Source organism: Ictidomys tridecemlineatus, chromosome 5 (assembly GCF_052094955.1).
Source record: "Ictidomys tridecemlineatus isolate mIctTri1 chromosome 5, mIctTri1.hap1, whole genome shotgun sequence".
Lineage (NCBI taxonomy): Eukaryota > Metazoa > Chordata > Mammalia > Rodentia > Sciuridae > Ictidomys > Ictidomys tridecemlineatus.
Window position 1 is genome coordinate 114,057,292 of NC_135481.1, and position 19,312 is coordinate 114,076,603.

The window sequence follows — 19,312 nt, forward strand, 5'->3', positions numbered from 1 at the left end:
GCTCTTCCTTTTCTAGGGCTTTGAGATGAAGTGTGAGCTCATTTATTTGTTGGTTTTTTCTTTTTTTGAGGAATGACCTCCAGGTGATGTATTTCCCTCTTAAAACTGCTTTCATTGTGTCCCATAGATTCCGATATGTTGTGTCTGTATTTTCATTTATCTCTAAGAATTTTTTGATTTCCTCCTTTATGTCTTCTGTAACCCATTGATCATTCAGTAACATATTGTTCATTTTCCATGTGATGTAGGATTTTTCCTTCCTTCTTTTATCATTGATTTCCAGTTTCATTCCATTATGATCAGATAAAATGCATGGTATTATCTCCACCCCTTTATATTTACTGAGGGTTGCCCTATGGCATAATATATGGTCTATTTTTGAAAAGGATCCATGTGCTGCTGAGAAAAAAGTATATCCATTTGATGATGGTTGATATATTCTATATATGTCAGTTAAGTCTAGGTTATTGATTATGGTATTGAGTTCTATAGTTTCTTTATTCAACTTTTGTTTGGAGGATCGTCCAGTGGTGAGAGAGGTGTGTTGAAGTCACCCATAGTTATTGTGTTGTGGTCTATTTGATTCTTGAACTTGAGGAGAATTTGTTTTATGAATGTTGCGGCACCATTATTTGGTGCATAAATATTGATAATTGTTATGTCTTGTTGGTGAATGGTTCCTTTTAACAGTATATAATGTCCTTCCTTATCCCTTTGATTAACTTAGTCTTGAAGTCGATTTTATTCGATATGAGGATGGCCACCCCTGCTTGCTTACGAGGACCGTGTGCGTGGTATATTTTTTCCCATCCTTTCACCTTCAGCCTGTGAATGTCTTTTCCAATCAGATGTGTCTCCTGGAGGCAGCATATTGTTGGATTTGTTTTTTAATCCATGATACCAGCCTATGTCGCTTTATTGGAGAGTTTAAGCCATTAACATTCAGAGTTACTATTGATATATGGTTTGTACTTCCAGCCATGTTTGATTATTTATCCTTTTTAAAAAAAATTTAGTTTGTTTCTCCATGATTATTTTTCCCCTCGCCCTCTGTCTTTACCAAGGCACTTCTCACTGATGGTTTTGGTTATTGTTTTTCATTTCTTCCTCGTGTAGTGTTTTGCTCAAAATGCTTTGCAATGCTGGTTTTCTGACTGCAAATTCTTTTAACTTTTGTTTATCATGAAAGATTTTTATTTCATTGTCATACCTGAAGCTTAATTTTGCTGGATACAGAATTCTTGGTTGGCATCCATTGTCTTTCAGTGTTTGAAATACATTGTTCCATGACCTTCTTGCTTTCAGTGTCTGTGATGAAAAATCCGTTGTTAACCTTATTGTTTTACCCCTGAATGTAATCTGCCTCCTTTCTCTTGTAGCTTTTAATATTTTCTCTTTGTTCTGTATATTGGATATCTTCATAACAATGTGTCTTGGCGTTGGTCTAGTGTGATTTTGTATGCTCGGTGTCCTGTGTGCATCTTCAATTTGTATATCTGTTTCCTTTTTTATTTCTGGAAAGTTTTCTGTAATTATTTCATTCAGCAGGTTACTCATTCCCTTGGTTTGAATCTCTGTACCTTCTTCTATTCCGATGACTCGTAAGTTTGGTTTTTTATGTTATCCCATAACTCTTGGATGTTTTTCTCGTGATTTTTTACCAGCCTTTCTGAGTTGGCTAGACTCTTTTCAAGATGATATATTTTGTCTTCATTATCTTACGTTCTGGCTTCTACTTGCTCCACTCTGTTAGTGATACTCTCAATTGAGTTTTTAATTTGGTTTATCATTTCGTTCATTTCTAGAATTATTGTTTGATTATTTTTTATAATCTCTATCTCCTGATAAAGATGCTTAACTTCTTCTTTTATCTGTTTATGTAATTCATTCTCGATGTGTTCTTTCGCGTCTTGAATTTGGTGTCTCGTATCCTCTTTAAGGTTCCATTCCATCTGTCTAAGGTATTCCTTGAGTTGTTTATATGACCATTTTTCTGATGACTCTAGGTTCTCCTGAATATTTAGGCTGTCCTGCATTGTTTGTACTTCTTTTCTTCCTTGCTTTTTCAAACTGCTCATGTTACTTCTTGTTCTGTTTGACTGCTGAGTTACTGTTTACTCCTATAGATTTGATACTTGGGAGGAAAGGTGTTAGAAGGGAAGGGAAGAAGTCATTGTAGCCGCAGGTTTCAATGAAGTTATCTCCTCTTCCGCAGTCTGGTGACATCAGTTCTCTGCCATGGTGGTATCTCTTGCAAATGGCGACAGTTCGTTTCCCTTTGCCGGGTGACCAATGCAACGGGTCGGTCCTTACTGTCTCTCCCAAGCCCCGTTTCAAACCTGTGGCCACTACCTATGAAGGCTCAGTTTGCATTTACCTCCGTAGGATCAGAAGGGCTGACCAGTTGTTTTAGCCGGATGGATTAGTGCTGAGTCACAGCTGTTTTTCTGCGGGAAGCAGGCGAACTGGAGCTTGAATTCAGCCGATCTGGGCTCAGTGTGTGTTCTGAAAGGCCCAGACTGATCGCCCCAGATCCACGTCAGTTCAGCATTGCCTAGTGATCCTGAGCAAACAGAATTTAGATTGTTTATGACTCCCTATGCCCGCACAGCTGAAGAGGTCAGAGACTTGATCTCTCCGCGCCCGCCGCCATGTTGGAATCCTCATTTAAACTTCTAGCAGATTTTTATGGGCTGACTCTAGGCCAGCAGAATCCATTACATTTTGATAACTTGGAGCTCCAGACCCAAGAAAGCCTTGCACTCACCCACTTGCAAGCTCTAGCCCCAGGTCTCCACTGTTGGCTCATGAAATTGGGAGGCAGAGCAGGTGTGATGGTGATTAGCTGCTGCTGAGGGTCCGAAACAAACTCTGTCTATTGCCTCAGAACCTTCTCTCTTGTGAAGCAAAGGCCTGCTCTCCTGGGAAAAGGTGCAGTGAACTTTCCTGCTTTTAGGGCCTGCTTCTGTGGCTGTGGTAGAAGCAAATTCAGCCAAGTCTCTTGGATAATGTTTTTGGAAAAAGGGTGGAAACTTGAGCCTCTTTCCTTTGGGAGAAGGGTGGGAGATATTAGACCTAAGACCCTGAACTGATAGAAAGCAGAGGTCTGCTACCAATGTGGAATGGGCAGGAAACAACCCTGACAAAGATCTTCCTTCCCCAAGATACAAGGTCATAGGAGAGGAGCACTGATAAAGCTCCAGTGCCGAGGCTCAAGCTGAAAGGCCTGGATCTGAGATGAGGTCGGATTATGATAGTCGGGAATCCTTTACCTTCACTATTAGCTTAGCATATGGTAATAAACAACAGTGGTCCCTGACCAAAGTATGGAGAGAGACTCCTGCTGAGAGTGGAACAGGAACACTGAGGAAAATATTTCAGGCTGCCCATTGAACCCAAGGTAGCAGTGATCTGCTGCTGGGGGGAGTTTGAAACTGTGATGTTGTGAAAGTTAGCAATAGCAGAGCTCAAACCCAGCTTAACTACTAGATAGACTTATTCATCCCCCATATAGAGAGCCTAGCAGAGGAGGCTTGTCCATTTCAGAGCACAGATACTGTTACCTCCATCTTCACTGAAAATCCACCTTTCAGTCAAAAATTTCTAGGTACACAAAATAAGGGGGATTAATGACCAAGACATAAAGCAAACAACAGGTCTAGTATTAGCAATGACCCAAATATTAGAGGTATTAGGAAATTTAAAATAATGTTTTTAAAATATGTTAAAAATATGGTAGAAAAATAAAATACATGGACGTATAGGGGGTTTCAACAGTGATGATACTATATCAAATGCTAGAAATAAAAAGATGCTATCAGATTTCTTCAGTAGGCTTATCAGGAATTTGGACACAATTGGAGAAAAGTCAGGGAACATGAAAATAGACATTGTTCAAACCAAAACACAAAGATAAAATAGTGCAGAATGATAGTCTAGAGTGTCCAGTGGTTTTGAGACAGTGTAAAGTGCTCTAATGCCTAGAGAGTCTCAGAATGAGAAAAGAGGACAGGGAAGAAAATCATTTGAAGAAATAATGTCTAAGACTTTTCTGAAATTAATGAAAGAACAAAGCATGACCCATGAATCTCAGAAGGCACCAAGCAGGATACATACCCCTGCCCCCAGCTACAGCAAAATAAAACTGCTAACATTAAAAAAAAAAAAAAAAGTCTGTCTTGGGAGCAGCCAGAATCAAAGGAAATGTTACATACTGAAGAACAAAGGTGAGACAAAGGTGAGGATTGTTCAGAAACTGCAGTCGAAGAAAAATGGCACAGAGAGTTAAACAAACAGACCAGCCAACCCACATGTACCCTTAAAATCTTAAAATTGTAAGTTCATTTTTAACATAGGTACAGCAGCAATTCAGTACCGACAGGGCAGGCTTTTAAACAAATGGCATTGGAACAATTGAAGAAAGTCTGCATGATGCACCAAACCGAAGAACAACAACAACGACAGATCATATACCTACGTGTTAAAAACTAAAATCATAAAACATCTAGAAGAAAACATAAGAAAAAATCTTTGTGACCTTGGTGAGGTAGGCAAAGATTTTTTAGTATAATGATTACAGTTGGATCCATGGAAGAAGAATTTGACAAATGTGAATGTTCTTCAGAAGACAATTAATGTTAAGAGAATTGATGAGACAAGTCAGAGTGGGAAAAATATTGTAAATTACGTATCTTATAGATGACTTATGTTTAGAATATGTAAATGAATCTCAAAACTCAATAATAAGAAAACAATTCAGTTGAAAATTTGAAAGACATTCACCAAAGGAGATTTGTGGATGACCAATAAGCATAAGATATTGAACATCATTAGTCATTACAGAAATGCAAGTAGATCTAGTATATACCTATTTAAAAAGCTCTGACCATACCAAGTATTGGCAAGAATGTTCACTGCAGCTTTGTTTATAATAGCCAAAGCTGAAAACTACCCAAATATCCATCTACGAGTGTGGTGCAGCATTCTAATGGGATAATACCTTTTCTATATTCCGGTTCCAAGCTCTTTGTTGGTTACGTGTTTAAATATCTTCTAATCTGTGATTTATCCACATGTCTTAAAGTTTATTTTGCAAACAGGATTGGGTTTTATTTTTCAATTCAATCTGACACAATTTTAATTAAAACATTTGATCCAAAACATGAGAAAAAAAGAAAAATCATCCTATTAAAAATACCATTTAAATCTATTTGCATTTAATGTAATCACATGTCATCTTACATTGCATTTGCTTTTTCTTTTTGCCCACTTTTCTATGTTCCTTTTTCCCTTATTTATTTCCTTTTTAAAAATATACAGTTTTATTCTACTTTCTCTGCCTTCTGTTGGCTGGGAAGTTATATATGTTTTTTCCTTCGCTTTTGTTACTAACCTTAGACACTGCAACAAAGACTAAGCAAATTTTAATGTTCCTCAGTATTTTTGCCCTCTTTCTGTCTGATACATGATCCTTACAACTCTTTAATTCCATTTAATCATCTTCTGACTTATATATTAATGCTTTCAAGCACTTTAATTATTTATGTACTTTAAACCTCACAGATATTGTTATAGTTATTATTTTATGTAATCAATATTTATTTAGATTTTCTACATATTTATCAATTCTTATTGCCTATAGTATTTCCATTTGGTATCATTTTTTTTCCTTCATGAAGAACACCCGTTAGTATAAATTCTCTGTTTGTTGATCTGAAATGCATTTTACACACATTTTAAGTAGATTTTTTTATTAGCCTAGGATTTTACAGTGCCAATATGTAAATTTCTTTGGGGGATTATGTACAGCTTCTTGAATCAGACTTATTTTGTCAGTTTTGGAAAAGTTCTTTTTTTTTCAAATGTGGTTCTACCTAATCTTCTCTATTTTTCTCAGACTCCCGTTTCACTTATGCTAGATGTTTTCATGGTATCACCTATATCTTTAACCTTATTTTATTTCCCAGCCTTTTTTCTCATTGTGATTTGTTTTTTTTTTTTTTTTTTTTTCCGGACCTGTCATCCAGTTTACTAATTCTTCTATGTCTAACCAGATTTTGATTTTGATTATTGTACTTTTTCTGGCATAGAATTTTTATTTAACTTTTTAATAAATATGCTGTAAGTTTTAAAAATATACATTAGAATCCCCTGTTGAAATTCTTAGTTGTGTCTTTTATCTCTTGCACCAGGTATGTAACAGGGAACACCAGTGTTTCTGTTTTCTGGTGTTTGCTGGTTCTCATTCATGTCATCTTCTCCTGTGTCTGGGTGGTATTGATTGTGTGCTTGACCTAGTATGTGACAGATTATTTGTGGAAATGGTTTGGGACCTAGGGGAATCTCATCCTTCTTCTGGCCAACACTGCACTAGCCATAAAGTCTCTCGGTCCCCTTTTAGTATGGGGCTTCTCTCCCTGCCAGGCCACCTATGGCAGGAGGGGCTGCCAGGGCCTCTGCAAGGCAGCCAGTGAAGTCTCTGAGGCTTTCAGTCTCTTAGACTCTTCTATATATAATTAGCAGGTATCTTGGGGAGGAAGCAGGCCTAGACTTACATGTTCTCTTTTCTTGATTTCTGGCATTTCTTGGATCATTGTTAGTTTCCATGTGCCCTTATGCAGAGGATTTCTGTTTTGTCCAGCTTTAAAAAATTATCATTATTAGACAGTTGACTGGGATTACTTAAGTTTAGAAGAGGAAGATTCCTTTCCTTTATTACTCCTTCTTGGTTTAATTTCAGAATGACATTAACCCAAATGTTTCTGTTTGCAACCTGCGCAGGTTCTGTATACCTATGTCCCCTACTGTGCCCTGTCATCACCCCTACGTCCACTCTGCTCAGTTGGTAATTTTCTAGGGATATGGTAGTAATACTTTAGAACTTAAAATTAAATATTCTGCCCAAACGCTGTGGCAGCCTCCTCATTTACACGTCATGCTCTCAGCTTCCCTCTGTTGAGGTGGAATCACGTTCACAGCAGGAGCTCTCCACTGTTGTCTCTGTTCCCTCCACAGGAGACCCCATGCCTTTAAATACCATCCATGCAGACCACTTCCTTATCAGCAGACCTTTCCTGAGTATCAGATCTGTCTGTATGACTTTCTGCTTGTCATCTCTTTTTATAAGTCTCAGAGGCATCTCAGAGTTAGCAGTTGCCCCAGTACCCAAGCTTCCTGCACTGTCCTCCATCCTAATATGTCCTCATACTCTCTTCCTGGTTTATAAGCCAGAGTTTTGGGACTCATCCTTGGTACCATTGGTTGGTTCTTTTACTGATGAATTAAGTAATCCTGTTTCTTCCATGACTTACTATTTCTTGGCTCTGCTCACTCTCTCCCACTGCACTGCCTCCACCCTAGCCAGGCTCTTATGAGGGCCGTTGCAGGTTCGTGTCATAGCTTTGCAAGGGATCTTCACCCTCTGTCTCCCTCCCATTCCATCCCACCTCTCTCCTTTTTGATTCATTTCCAACTTTATAATCAGCTTGATATTTCAAAGCATTTAAAGCTATAATTTGCATATTCTCTTGCCTAATGCTTCTAAGGCTGTGCATAATTGGCACTATATCACCACCTCGACAAACCCTCTCACTCTGCTCCAGGCTCGCTAATGGGTCTTCTTTCAGTTCTTTTCATCTGCATGCTTCTCCTTACTTCTCAGTGCTGGGAGTGCCTTCTTTCCCACCCTTGCTGTTTCCTCTCTCTCTTTCCCACTTTTTTTGTCTAGTATTTATTTTTATTCACATATGTCAGTTGTCACTTCTCAGTAAAGCCCTCTCGGACTCCTCACAGGTCACCTTTCTTATGGCATATTGTACTTCTTATCCTTAGCCCTTTCAGAGATTTAATGACAAATTAGCAGTGTTGTCAGGATGTAAGGTGCACTGCTAGCCCTGCTTACCGATTGCTAGGTCTCTAGCACCTAGCATGAGTTTTTTTTTGAGTGTGAATGTATACAGCCAGCAGAAGTCACTAAATGAGGTTTTTTTTTTTTTTTTGAGTGTGAATGTATACAGCCAGCAGAAGTCACTAAATGAGGTTTTTTTTTTTTTTTGAGTGTGAATGTATACAGCCAGCAGAAGTCACTCTAAGGCAGATGACCCTATCTTTGGACTTTTTGCCAAGTTCTTGGAACCTTAGCATGATACTGGTACTTAATAAATACTGTGGATGAAATTGAAACTACATTCTCTTCAGAATTAGATTTTTAGTGACTGACTAGAAAAAAAGCCCCATTTCTATTTGCTTATAGAAATTACCAAATTTGCAATTGCTACTTTTTCACCAAGAAAAGAGTTTGTAATTTTTTCAAAAAGATTTAACTAATTAAATATTGCTATGAGTTATTTAAAATGGTTATTTACAGTGATCACGTTCATTAAGTAGATATTACCTTCATAAGCACATACTTTTGTTGGCAAAGTTTGACATTGCTGCCTTACATTTTTATCCTAAGTCATAAAATTATCCATGATTCTAATTTATTATATGTAAAAATGACTTTGCAGAATATTTCAGCTGGAGGTTAAATTTTGAAACCATGGCCCTGACATATATTTTGTTGGTCTTAAGATTTTGCATGGCAGAACATGTCACTGTACATCATAGGAGTCACATGATAGTTGCTGTTGTTACTGGTATTTCCTTTATAGAAAGGGCCTTTGAGGGAATTTTTATGTGGACCTTCTCATGAACCTTGTGTTTAATCCCTGAAATGTTATTCTGTCTACTGTCTACACTTTATTTCCCAGTTCAGACTGACTTTCTGTGCTCTCAGTCACTTCTTTCCATCCTTTATTTTGGTGCAGAATGTGAAAATCAGTGATAGTGAAAAGAATGAGGTATTATAGTGAATTGTAAAGGTATTTTAGAGTTAGCGTGTTCCAATTATTCACATTTAAACTCAGTTTTAAAGTCTGTTACAAATATTGCAATTTTATAATGAAAAGAGATATTCACTGTCATTTTTAATTATTGAAAATTCCCACATTTATTACCTTCAATACCCCACATGTTTAGATCCGTATTAATTTTTCAAAAAAATCCAGGATGTTATCTCTAAAAATACACAAAGATATTTTGTAATTTTCCAGTTCCTTACCTTATTCAAGCACCATTCTCTGAAAATGTGCTTTCCAGTTTTATTAAATAATATTAGTTTCAAAACATATAGATCTAAAATATTTGTTCTTTTGGACTAATGATTTATATAATACTTCCCTATATATGTATTGTAAATAGATATATCTATAACATTTTTTTTTTAGTTGTAGGTGGACATAATACCTTTATTTTTATGTTTTTATGTGGTGCTGAGGATTGAATCCAGTGCTTTGCATATGCTAGGTGAGTGCTCTACCATTGAGCCACAACCCCAGCCTGAGATATATCTTTTGATGGATATAATGTAGGTTCATTGGAGATAGGGCTATTTCCCTCTCTGCATGGAAGGAAGATATCACATTGTTTTACAAAACGCTTTCTTGCACCTTCATGCTAACTCAAGAACAAATTTTAAACATATAAGTGTCTGGTGAATTTCCTTCCTTGAGTGGGAATAGTTTTTTAAATTTGGAAATGTATAATTTTCTCATTTATCAACTGTCTCATTTCATTTTTGAGGAATTCAAATTGGGCTGGCAGCCATGCGATAATATATAACAGGAATGGTAACTGGCCTTAAGGCATGCACTTAAGCAATAGAGAAATTTACTTTTCAGTGTATTCCAAGGTCCATGAGGATACACACTTACATATCCAGAGAGTATGGATCTCACATATATTTGTCCAGAGAGTGTGACTCTGTGGAGGAGAACGCTTTGGGGTAAGTATCATGCTCTCATTGTACTATGTATCAGAAACATATGTTTAGAAATCATTTGATTTTTTAGCAGTGATAAAATCTCTTAGTCTGTGCTGGTTTCTTAACAGTGGACAGTTCCAGATGTTGAAGTCAGCACAACAAGAGAAAAACCCAAATCCTGATAAGACTTGAGGATTTTTCGAAAATTCATTGCAAAATAGTTGGGGCAAATGTTGCTGCAGGAGTCAAGACTAAGTCACTCAGTAAGAAGAATGAAGCCGGAGAGCTCCACATGTTCTTCTCTGCACACAGTTTGCATATGTGCAAACCCTGGACTTAATGACTTTAGGGGGCAGAATTCAGCTCTTGGAACTTAAAACAGCAGACTCACCTGAACTGGAATGTGCACTGTGGCCCTCACTATTTAAATATTTCTTTGCAAAGTCCTTCTGTTTCTAAATAAAGTCTATGCCTTCTGAAATCTGTAACGATGATGCACACTGGCCACATCAGATCTTTCAAAAATGTTTTCCAAATTCAAAACTGTTAGTGTGAAACAAATGTTTGTTTTGGAAATAGTTAAAACAAGGGAGATGGGAGGATTGGTTTCAGAGACCAGTTACCACTTCTGCTTTATGCCTTAATATTCCTTCTCTTTTTCTCTCAGCCAAGAACTCTTAAGATAGATGTGTGATGGATTTTTGGTTGAAAAAACTTGTAAAACAACATTTTTGTGTTATAAAAGCTTAGAACAAAATAAAACCAAACCCAGCCACCTGAATGTGTGATAGATTGCACAGAAGGATTTGCTGTGGCAGATGCTACTGCCAGATGTCCCTCACTGCCATATGAAGGCTTAGAGTTGGTTTAAGCCTTGCCTTAATCAATGACAAATGGATGTGCAGGATCAGTGAGGAAGAAGTCAGTACTTAGGGGTCTTTGGCTTCTGGCAGGCAAGGGGTAAGTCATAGAGTTGCCAGTTACTAGCTCACTGGCCTTCAGCAAAATACTTCTCTGCCCTGAATGTTTTTTCTGCTGTAAAACCATGTATGTTACCTCTCATATGGTGACTGGTGGTGGTCCCACTGTGCTGAATCAAGGAATCTGGGTATAGAATGTAAACCATCGTCACAGAGCTGTTGGGGCAGAAGATGGCATGGACCACTCCTTATGGGACATGAAAAAAGGAGTGAGGATCTATGTGATCCATTTTTGCTTTACCTTTGGCCAAATTCTACCAAATCCTTAGTCTTTATAACTCACCTCAGAATCTCTTGAAGCCACCTTTTAGGAGATGTGGAAACTATGTGTGAAAGGAGAAAGTAATGGGAGCAGAAAGTTTAAGTGAAAGAGCAAAAGACATTTAGTCATCCAGCAGTTGCTTACTGAGTGCCTGCTGTGTGCTAGGAGTTGGGGATGCATTAGTAATCAAATGGACAAAAATTCTGATGGTTAAGTAGATTATGTTCTATTTGGAGGACAGAGAACGTGAACCAATGTCACATGGGCTGATGGTGGTGTAAGCTGGGAAGGGGACACTTTTAGTTTAAAATAGGATCATCAGGGAAGGACTTGTTGAAAAGATGGTGTTGTGTCAAGGCTTGAAAGAGGTCAGAGGTGCACCATGTGGAAATCTGAGCAAAGAACGGAACTGACAGATCCTGAAGTCACTAAAGGGACTTTGACTTTGAGGAGGAAAGCTGTTGGAGAATTTTGAGCAGAAATGTGGTGTAAACTGATATATTTCTTGAAAGCATCTCTCTGGCTGCTTTATAGAGAATAGATAGCAGAGGGTCGATGGTGGAATCAGGGACTGATTAAGGGTGATTAGACTAATTCAGGCTGGAGACTATGGTGGCTTGGGCTAGGGTGGTAGTGGTAGAAGTGAGAAGTGGTCAGATTCTGGATCTGTTTTGAAGGGAGAGTCTTCAGGGTTTATTGATCTTTGATTGGGATGAGTGAGGGGATGACCCTGGAGTTGTGGGGATGAGCAGCTAGAAGTTGAAGAGGAAGATTGATAGAGGAACAAGAGCTCAGTTAAGGTTTGGACCAGGTGAGATTTCTACTTAAATTCTCAAGGGGAGTATACAGAAAGTTAGTTGAATGTACAGTGGTCATTTTTAAAATGCTCATTTTGAAAAATAAATTGGTAAGTTGTAAAGAAAAGCTGTTTAAATGATTTAAATGCCTATAAAGATTATGCTGTAATTCACATATATATATATATGAGGGACTGATGTAGAAAGATCAGTATTCCTAAAATCACAGAAATGAAATTTTATTTTATGACTGTGAGTCCCATGATGTTCTAGTAAATTTATTAGTAAGAAAATAGTTATATAATTTCCAAATGTGATTGAACAAAAACACCTTCAACTGCTTTTACATCACACGCACAACTCCCTTTGACCTGTGTCTCTTTCAAACTTCTAGAGAAGTACAGGTAATATGTTTGATGTAGTTTATGAAGCATTTTTTAAAAAACTCTTTTATGTGTTGAAAATTCATATTCTAATGTAGGCTTTAGGTTTGAATATGCACTTTAATATTATTGAAATGGTAAATAGAGATGGTTTCAATATAAGTGATTTCTTTAAAAAACATTTTTATATTTAAGAAGTTCTTATAAAATGTTTACTTCATGGTAATTTATGTTCTTGCCAGGTGTTTTAAAGGGAGAATACATTGGTACATTCTTAAGTGTATTCCTTTTCATAGAGTGCATAATCTTTATTTTGAAATAGAAATACAAGTAATGAAAACATGTGTGATTAAGCATTGATGTTATTTTTCTAGGTAGAATGACATCTGTACAATAGCAGTAGCAAAATAGAAATTCAAACCCATCAAATATGCCTATTCTTTTGTTTAAAGGTTTTATACTATTTATAATTTTTATTCAGTAAAATAATGGAATGTTATTGATTTTATAAAAGTCCTAAGACAGTTATGGTTTCTGTAGCCCACTGAATTAAATGATTAGGAACAGATTTAGTTCTCATATAAAGTAATAATACCAAGTACATATCCTTACATGTCATATGTAGTATTTTGTCGAATATGACTGTGTTTGGTTTCTGTGATCTTGGGTTTTTAAATATTGTAACTGCTGATCGCTCATCTCTGTAAATAGCAAACTCTCTCTGATTACACAGGAAGCCCTGCATGTTGCAGGAGTGGAAATGCAGTTAACGGCTGCGGTAGCATTTCTGACCATTCTGCAAGAAGAGTCAGTGTCAGTCCATACGTATGCCCACTCCTTTCTCCAAGTCATTCTCCTGCATCTGGAGCAAAGGGACACAGGTCAGGGCCTGGCATGCTTAATGATGTTTCTTTGATGTTTCTTGTAAATGGCCATGGTGTTATTTGAATTCTGTGAACCTGATGAGGATAACAGAATAAGGCCAGGCTAATAGTTGAGTGATGGTATGACTTAAAACAGCTGTGGCTGTCGCCATACAAAATCCACAAAATTTAGTATTCTTGAAAGCTGAAGACCCATTAGTTCATCTTGTGATTTATACTTTCCTTTTAGACCTTATTATTTGACATATGTTTACAGTATTATTATATAGCAAAATAACATATCTTGGGTTTAAGATAATCTCCCAAATTTTTTAAAAATATTAACTATTTTCTAAATATTGCCTAAGAGGAAAAAATAGAAAAATCTCTTTGAATAGGATACTTTCTATTGAATGTTATTGTAACTATTGATGGCTGGGTTGAAATAGCAGTGGTAAGTGAGACGCTTAATTTAGCATGTTACATGTGTGTCCATCAGGTGTCAGCAACGCATGGCTGGAAACTCTCCTGGCTGTGATAGAAGTATTGCCAAAGGAAACTCTAAGGCACGAGGTAACACTGGTTTTTGTTGATGTTGTTGCTTGTAATAAGTAAGTTTGTTTTTAATACTTTTATTTTATGTTGTGCTGAGAATCAAACCCGGTGCTTCATATGTACTAGGCAACTGTTCTACCACTGAGCTATAACCTTGGCTCATAGTAAGTTTTTAAATTTTGGTCAAAATTTTTTTTTCAAAGGAATAAAATTGTTTCCCATTTGGAAAGCAACACATGATCACTGTAGAAAATTTGAGTAAAGACAGAAAATAAATGGAAGAAAAATAATTCATGGTTCTGATACGTGGCTACTTATAAGATTCTGATATATTTCTCTTTAGATTTCCCTATACATGCTTGGTCTTTGCCATATTAGTAATCATGTTGAACCTGTGTATGATTGTTTTCCACTTAGCATGGGTTTTCTACATTATTTTAAATTTATTTGGTAGTAGTTGTACTACTCGTTAAACATTTAAGGTTGTTTTCAGGTTTAAGCTTTACAATCAAAATAAGGCATTAAGGAACATCTCTGTAGAGTTTTTCCTGTTTTTCAGATAATTTCTTTACCTGTAGCTTCCAGAAAAGTGGAAGTTATTGGGTCAGAGGGCATTAACATTCTTAAGCTCTTGACTAACAATATGTAAAAATTTAGTTTTTCTAGATTTTTATCAACAGTGTTATTTTCATTAAATTTAATGTGTTAAATATAGAATTAAATCTTAATTAGAATTAAAAAATATGCTTCTATTTTCCCATATGTTATATTAACATCAATTTTATTTATTCTTTTGGAGTTGTCTGATTTTCAAGTACTATTTATATATGTCATCTATCTGTGTTGTCAATTCTTTGTTATACTTGAAAATATTATTATAAATATTATTGTCAATTTGTGGTTGGTCTTTTTTAATATTAGTATATCTTTCTTGAAAAGTTTTAAGTAAATTTAAGAGAATAGCAAAAATAGAAAACTTATCCTCTAGTGAAATGATTTTTACATTCTTTGAAGATTATCCCTGACACACACACACACACACACACACACACACACACACACACACACATACATATACACGTTAATCTATGTATTTCTCATATATATATATATATATATATATATATATATATATATAGAGAGAGAGAGAGAGAGAGAGAGAGAGAGTGTGTTTATATATATGAGGGATAATCTATATATTCTATATTTCTATATATTTCTATATTTGTGTACATTCTATATATTTCTGTATTTGAGTGCATTTAGATCATTGCAGAATTTACCATAAAATTTATTTCATTTTTTTTGCTTCTAATTGTTTTTAATTGCATGATTTATCATCATTTTACTTTATCTCAGAAGACAGACAAAGTGATCCAGGTAATGAGCCAGGTACCTCAAAATATAAATCGGGTTCTTTAAAAACATTTAAAATAATAAAATACTCTTTGAAGAAAATATCTGACATTAGTGACAAGTATGTATAAAATTTTGTGAATTTGTTTTCTAAATCTTGTCTCTTTAGATTTTGAATCCACTTGTTTCCAAGGCACAACTTTCTCAAACAGTCCAGTCTCGTTTAGTTAGTTGTAAAATTTTAGGAAAATTGGCCAACAAATTTGATGCCCATACGTGAGTATTTGAATATAATTTTTTATCTCTTTTAAGAAATTGATTTAAAATGTATAATGATTTGTATGATTAATAATTATGTTCAATTTATATTATTTCACATTACATGCAAATTTAGATATTTTAACTTTATAGAATTCCCAGACAGAAATTTTCTTATCAAGAAGTGTTTCTGCTTGATCTCATGGCTTTTCAATTTCAAGATCAGTAAGATTAACTTATTTTCTGCTTCCCATGTGATCTTCATATCCCTCACCTAGTGTACTTTTGAGGATCAAATAGCATTATATTAGGACTTCCAAATTTGGTGAACATGACATAAAGGTGGTTTTCCTGCTTTCTTATGTGTTGGTTCTGAATTTGTTATTTTGAATAAATCTTATGTTGAAGTTTTATGAGATATGTTCATAATTCATATGCTGCTCTCTGTCAAGATGACAAATACCAAGTGGAAATAATGGGATGCTATGTAATTATGATATGAGAGTAAAACATGAAGTTGAAGGATAACAGAATGAGCTATTTCATTACTATAGCCTTTTGCTAAGCTACAGACAGTCATCTGCCAATCCACAATTAACCATTATTTTTAGCTGATACTGTCATATTTTACATAATTTACAAGTAGATGATTATAACATCCAAATTTAATAACATGTAAAAATGATTTGTAAACCAAAAGACTTATATAATAGTTATTAAAAGTGATTTAAGAGTTTGATGGTAATTGCTTGAAAATCTTAATTATTCTTAAACATTCACCCATTACATGTTTCTTTGCTCTTCTCCCTCAGTATTAAAAGAGAAATACTTCCCCTGGTAAAATCACTCTGTCAAGATGTAGAATATGAAGTTCGATCTTGTATGTGTCGGCAGCTAGAAAATATAGCTCAGGGCATTGGGTAAGTGCACTTTTAGTTCCTTATGCTGCTGTTGTCTTATTTCTGGATTGTCAAACCCTGTATTCCATGAAAGTGTGCTGTTAAAAAGGTTCACTGTATGTGATCTTTCAAAGTGATCATGACAAGCACCTCTTGGTGTGTCTGGATTAAAAGAGGTTAAAGGGAATGTGCTGAGCAAGGTGTAGGCATTCAATTAATGTTAATTTCTTTTCTTTTTACTTTAGTTATTTAGTTTTTGTTCCAAAGGCTTAGATCCAAGAAAGGGAAATGTCCTAGTATAAACCGTGCTTGGAATGTAGTAGGGGCATTTCTTTTGGCTGATTATTCTCTGGCTGATGGAGGCTTGTTTCCAACGAGATGCTGTCGTGGCAGCCTCTCTCTCTGTCCCTGTACAGTCCAGACGTCCACTCCCAGCTCTGCTTTCCTTGCCCTTTGGGTGCATGAAGCTCAGGGAAGAAAGGCATAGGACAACTAGTTTATTCTTTTCTCCTCTAAATCAAATCTCTTACCAAGCTGTAAGCATGATATTAAAGGCAATCTTATCTAAAACCATCTTGGGTAACTTTGTTTTAACAGATTTTTCTTTTAAAGGATCTAAATTGTTACCAAATATTGGAGTCTCTTATTTTTCTAGAAGTTGCACTGGTTTTATCTGGTTCTTTGATTCACAACAAGGAAAGTCAATTTATGGTCTTTATATAATTTTTAATTTTATTTAAGGCCTTGGGAAAGCTTTATGGTGTCACACAAACTCAGAGCGTTGAACTATACTGTTCTATGTCTACTCTTGGATTTAGTAAGCTTGACAGTTTATACTAGAGTAACCAATTCCCTTGTTTTAATCTCAAAACCAACTTCTTTCTAATAGGTCTTCTAAGTCTAGATGTCTCTTTTTGGGTCATTGTAGACCATAATGAATTCAGTCTTACCCAATCTATGTATATCAGTCAGGATCACAACCTGGGAGGAGAACAAACTGTTACCTTAATCACTTTATGAAGATGTAGAATATGATTTATCAATTTTTTTTCTCATCTGACATTTTGTTAAAAATTGGAGGGTCAAGTGTTTTTAAATTAATCTAAGATTATTGCTTAAGGATTAATTTATAAAAGTAAAACTAGAAATAATCTACCTAGCTTATTAAGTTAGAGTCCCCTTAAGAAACTAATTTGCTTAATCATATGTGTATTTATTTAATTGTGAATTCATTTGACGTATTAATGACATAATCATAGGATTTTCATGTTATGATAGCAGAAACTATCTAATATGTGATTTCTACTGTGATGGTTAGCTTTCTGTTCTGCAACAAATACCTGAGGTAAGCACTCTAATAACAGAAAAGGTTTCTCTGGGTATGGAGATGCACACTTATAATTCCAGCAGCTCATGAGGCTGAGGCAAGAAGATCATGAGTTCAAAGCGAGCCTCAGCAAAATAAAGGTGCTAAGCAACTCAGTGAGACCCTGTCTCTAAATAAAATACAAAACAGGGCTGGGGATGTGGCTCAGTGGTTGAGTGCCCCTGAGTACAGTACCTGGTACCTACCCCCTGCCCCCCCCCCCCAAAAGGAGAAAAGGTTTCTTTTGGCTCACAGTTTTGTAGGTTCTGGTCCATGATCAATTGACCTTGTTGCTTTTGGGCCTGTGTCAAGGCAACACACCATGGTGTGAAGCATGTGGTAAAGCACATCTCTCATGGCCAGAAAGTGAAAATGAGAAAAAGGAAAGGGTGAGGTTCCACATTCCCATCAAGGCATGTCCCCAGTGACCAGAAGACCTCCTCTTCTACAGGTTATATCATCTCCTAATAACAGTCAAGAAAAAAAAAAAACCCTAAAAATTTGTTCTAATAAAGAAAGTTAATAAACCTCCTGCTTATTTTTCAAAAATTCTTTAAAATTTCCCTGGTATAAAATGAGACTACGAATGTTATGATGTGACTACTGAGGTGAAAAAGCTTCAGGGAAGAATAATTTAGATCTAGTTAATTTTTTTAAAAAAAAGTAAAAATGGAATAGAAAAATTTATGTGAACAGTAAATAGGCCAGGACTGGTTAAAAACTTTAGTCAATCAGTACTTAGAAGATGAATTAGCTGTTTCAATTCAGAAGAAAAAGATACATGTATAAAAGTTTTCAGAGACAAGTCTTAGATGAGCAATGAAGGGAAGAATGATCTACCTTGAGAATAGCTGATAGTCAGCATACAACAGAGATGAAAAATTATAGACAACAGAAAAGAAAAGTTCCTTCAAGGCCTGAGTCTGAATATTGAAAGAATAATCCATTGCTGACTCTCTTGTGCACTATAAATATTTATGTCAATTATAATTCATACCCCATCTTCTGTCTTACACTCGAGAAAGCAGTCTACACTTAAACCTTCACTTTATCAAGGCGTGTGGCATTGTAATGGTATCTTATGAGGAATAAATGGAAACAAGTTATGTTGAATAAGAACTATCTGACAGCTGGGTGTGGTGGTGCATGCCTATAATCCCAGCAGCTTGGGAGGCTGAGGCAGGAGGATCGTGGGTTCAAAGCTAGCCTCAGCAAAAGCAATGTGCTAAGCAACTCAATGAGACCCTGTCTCTAAGTGAAATACAAAATAGGGCTGGGGGTGTGGCTCAGTGGTTGAGTGCCCCTGAGTTCAATCCCTAGTACCCAAAAAATAAAAAAGAACTATCTGACATATAAATATTATACATTCTCTAAAAGCCTTTGCGTTGTGTTTCATTCTTTTAGGTAGAATATCTATCTAGTGCCATTCTTCTATATAGAAGTTAGTTTTTGTAACGTCATGTTTTAGGTGAATGGAAAAATAAATTAAAAAGATTTTGCTTGGTCTCTATAATTACTACTGATAAGTTTTTCTTATTAGTCTAGATTGCTTCCTGAAGTTGCTTAGAATGGAAAATTATATACTTATGAAGTTTAATATAAACTGCTAGTAATTACAATTTCTACAGGTAGCAGTGTTGCGCAGGGGGGAGTGGAGCTGACTTAATCAGTATGAGAGCACTGTTGGGATTTCTTGTGTCCACATTTGCTCTTCTAGCCAGACGCAAGCTTCAGAGAACAGGAGCATCTTTATGGTTTTTCTTATTTTCTGTACACCTACCCCATCTACTT

General features: G+C 35.9%; 1 protein-coding gene across 8 annotated transcripts in view; it reads left to right on the forward strand.

Annotated features, from left to right (window-relative positions):
• Ppp4r4 (protein phosphatase 4 regulatory subunit 4) overlaps positions 1-19,312 on the forward strand; it is a 113,604-nt gene that overhangs the window by 46,347 nt on the left and 47,945 nt on the right. For 5 of the 8 annotated variants that reach the window (XR_013439242.1, XM_078050774.1, XM_021735857.3 and 2 more), the window contains 4 exons: positions 12,958-13,105; positions 13,587-13,660; positions 15,168-15,274; positions 16,069-16,176. Coding sequence is in view for 7 of the 8 variants with exons in the window: in XM_078050774.1 (XP_077906900.1) it covers positions 12,958-13,105; positions 13,587-13,660; positions 15,168-15,274; positions 16,069-16,176 (437 nt within the window). In the remaining variant the exon portion in view is untranslated. Of the gene's footprint in view, positions 1-9,266; positions 9,824-9,930; positions 10,578-12,957; positions 13,106-13,586; positions 13,661-15,167; positions 15,275-16,068; positions 16,177-19,312 lie in introns of those variants that run through there. The other 3 variants (XM_078050776.1, XM_078050777.1, XM_078050778.1) reach the window with 3 other exon arrangements.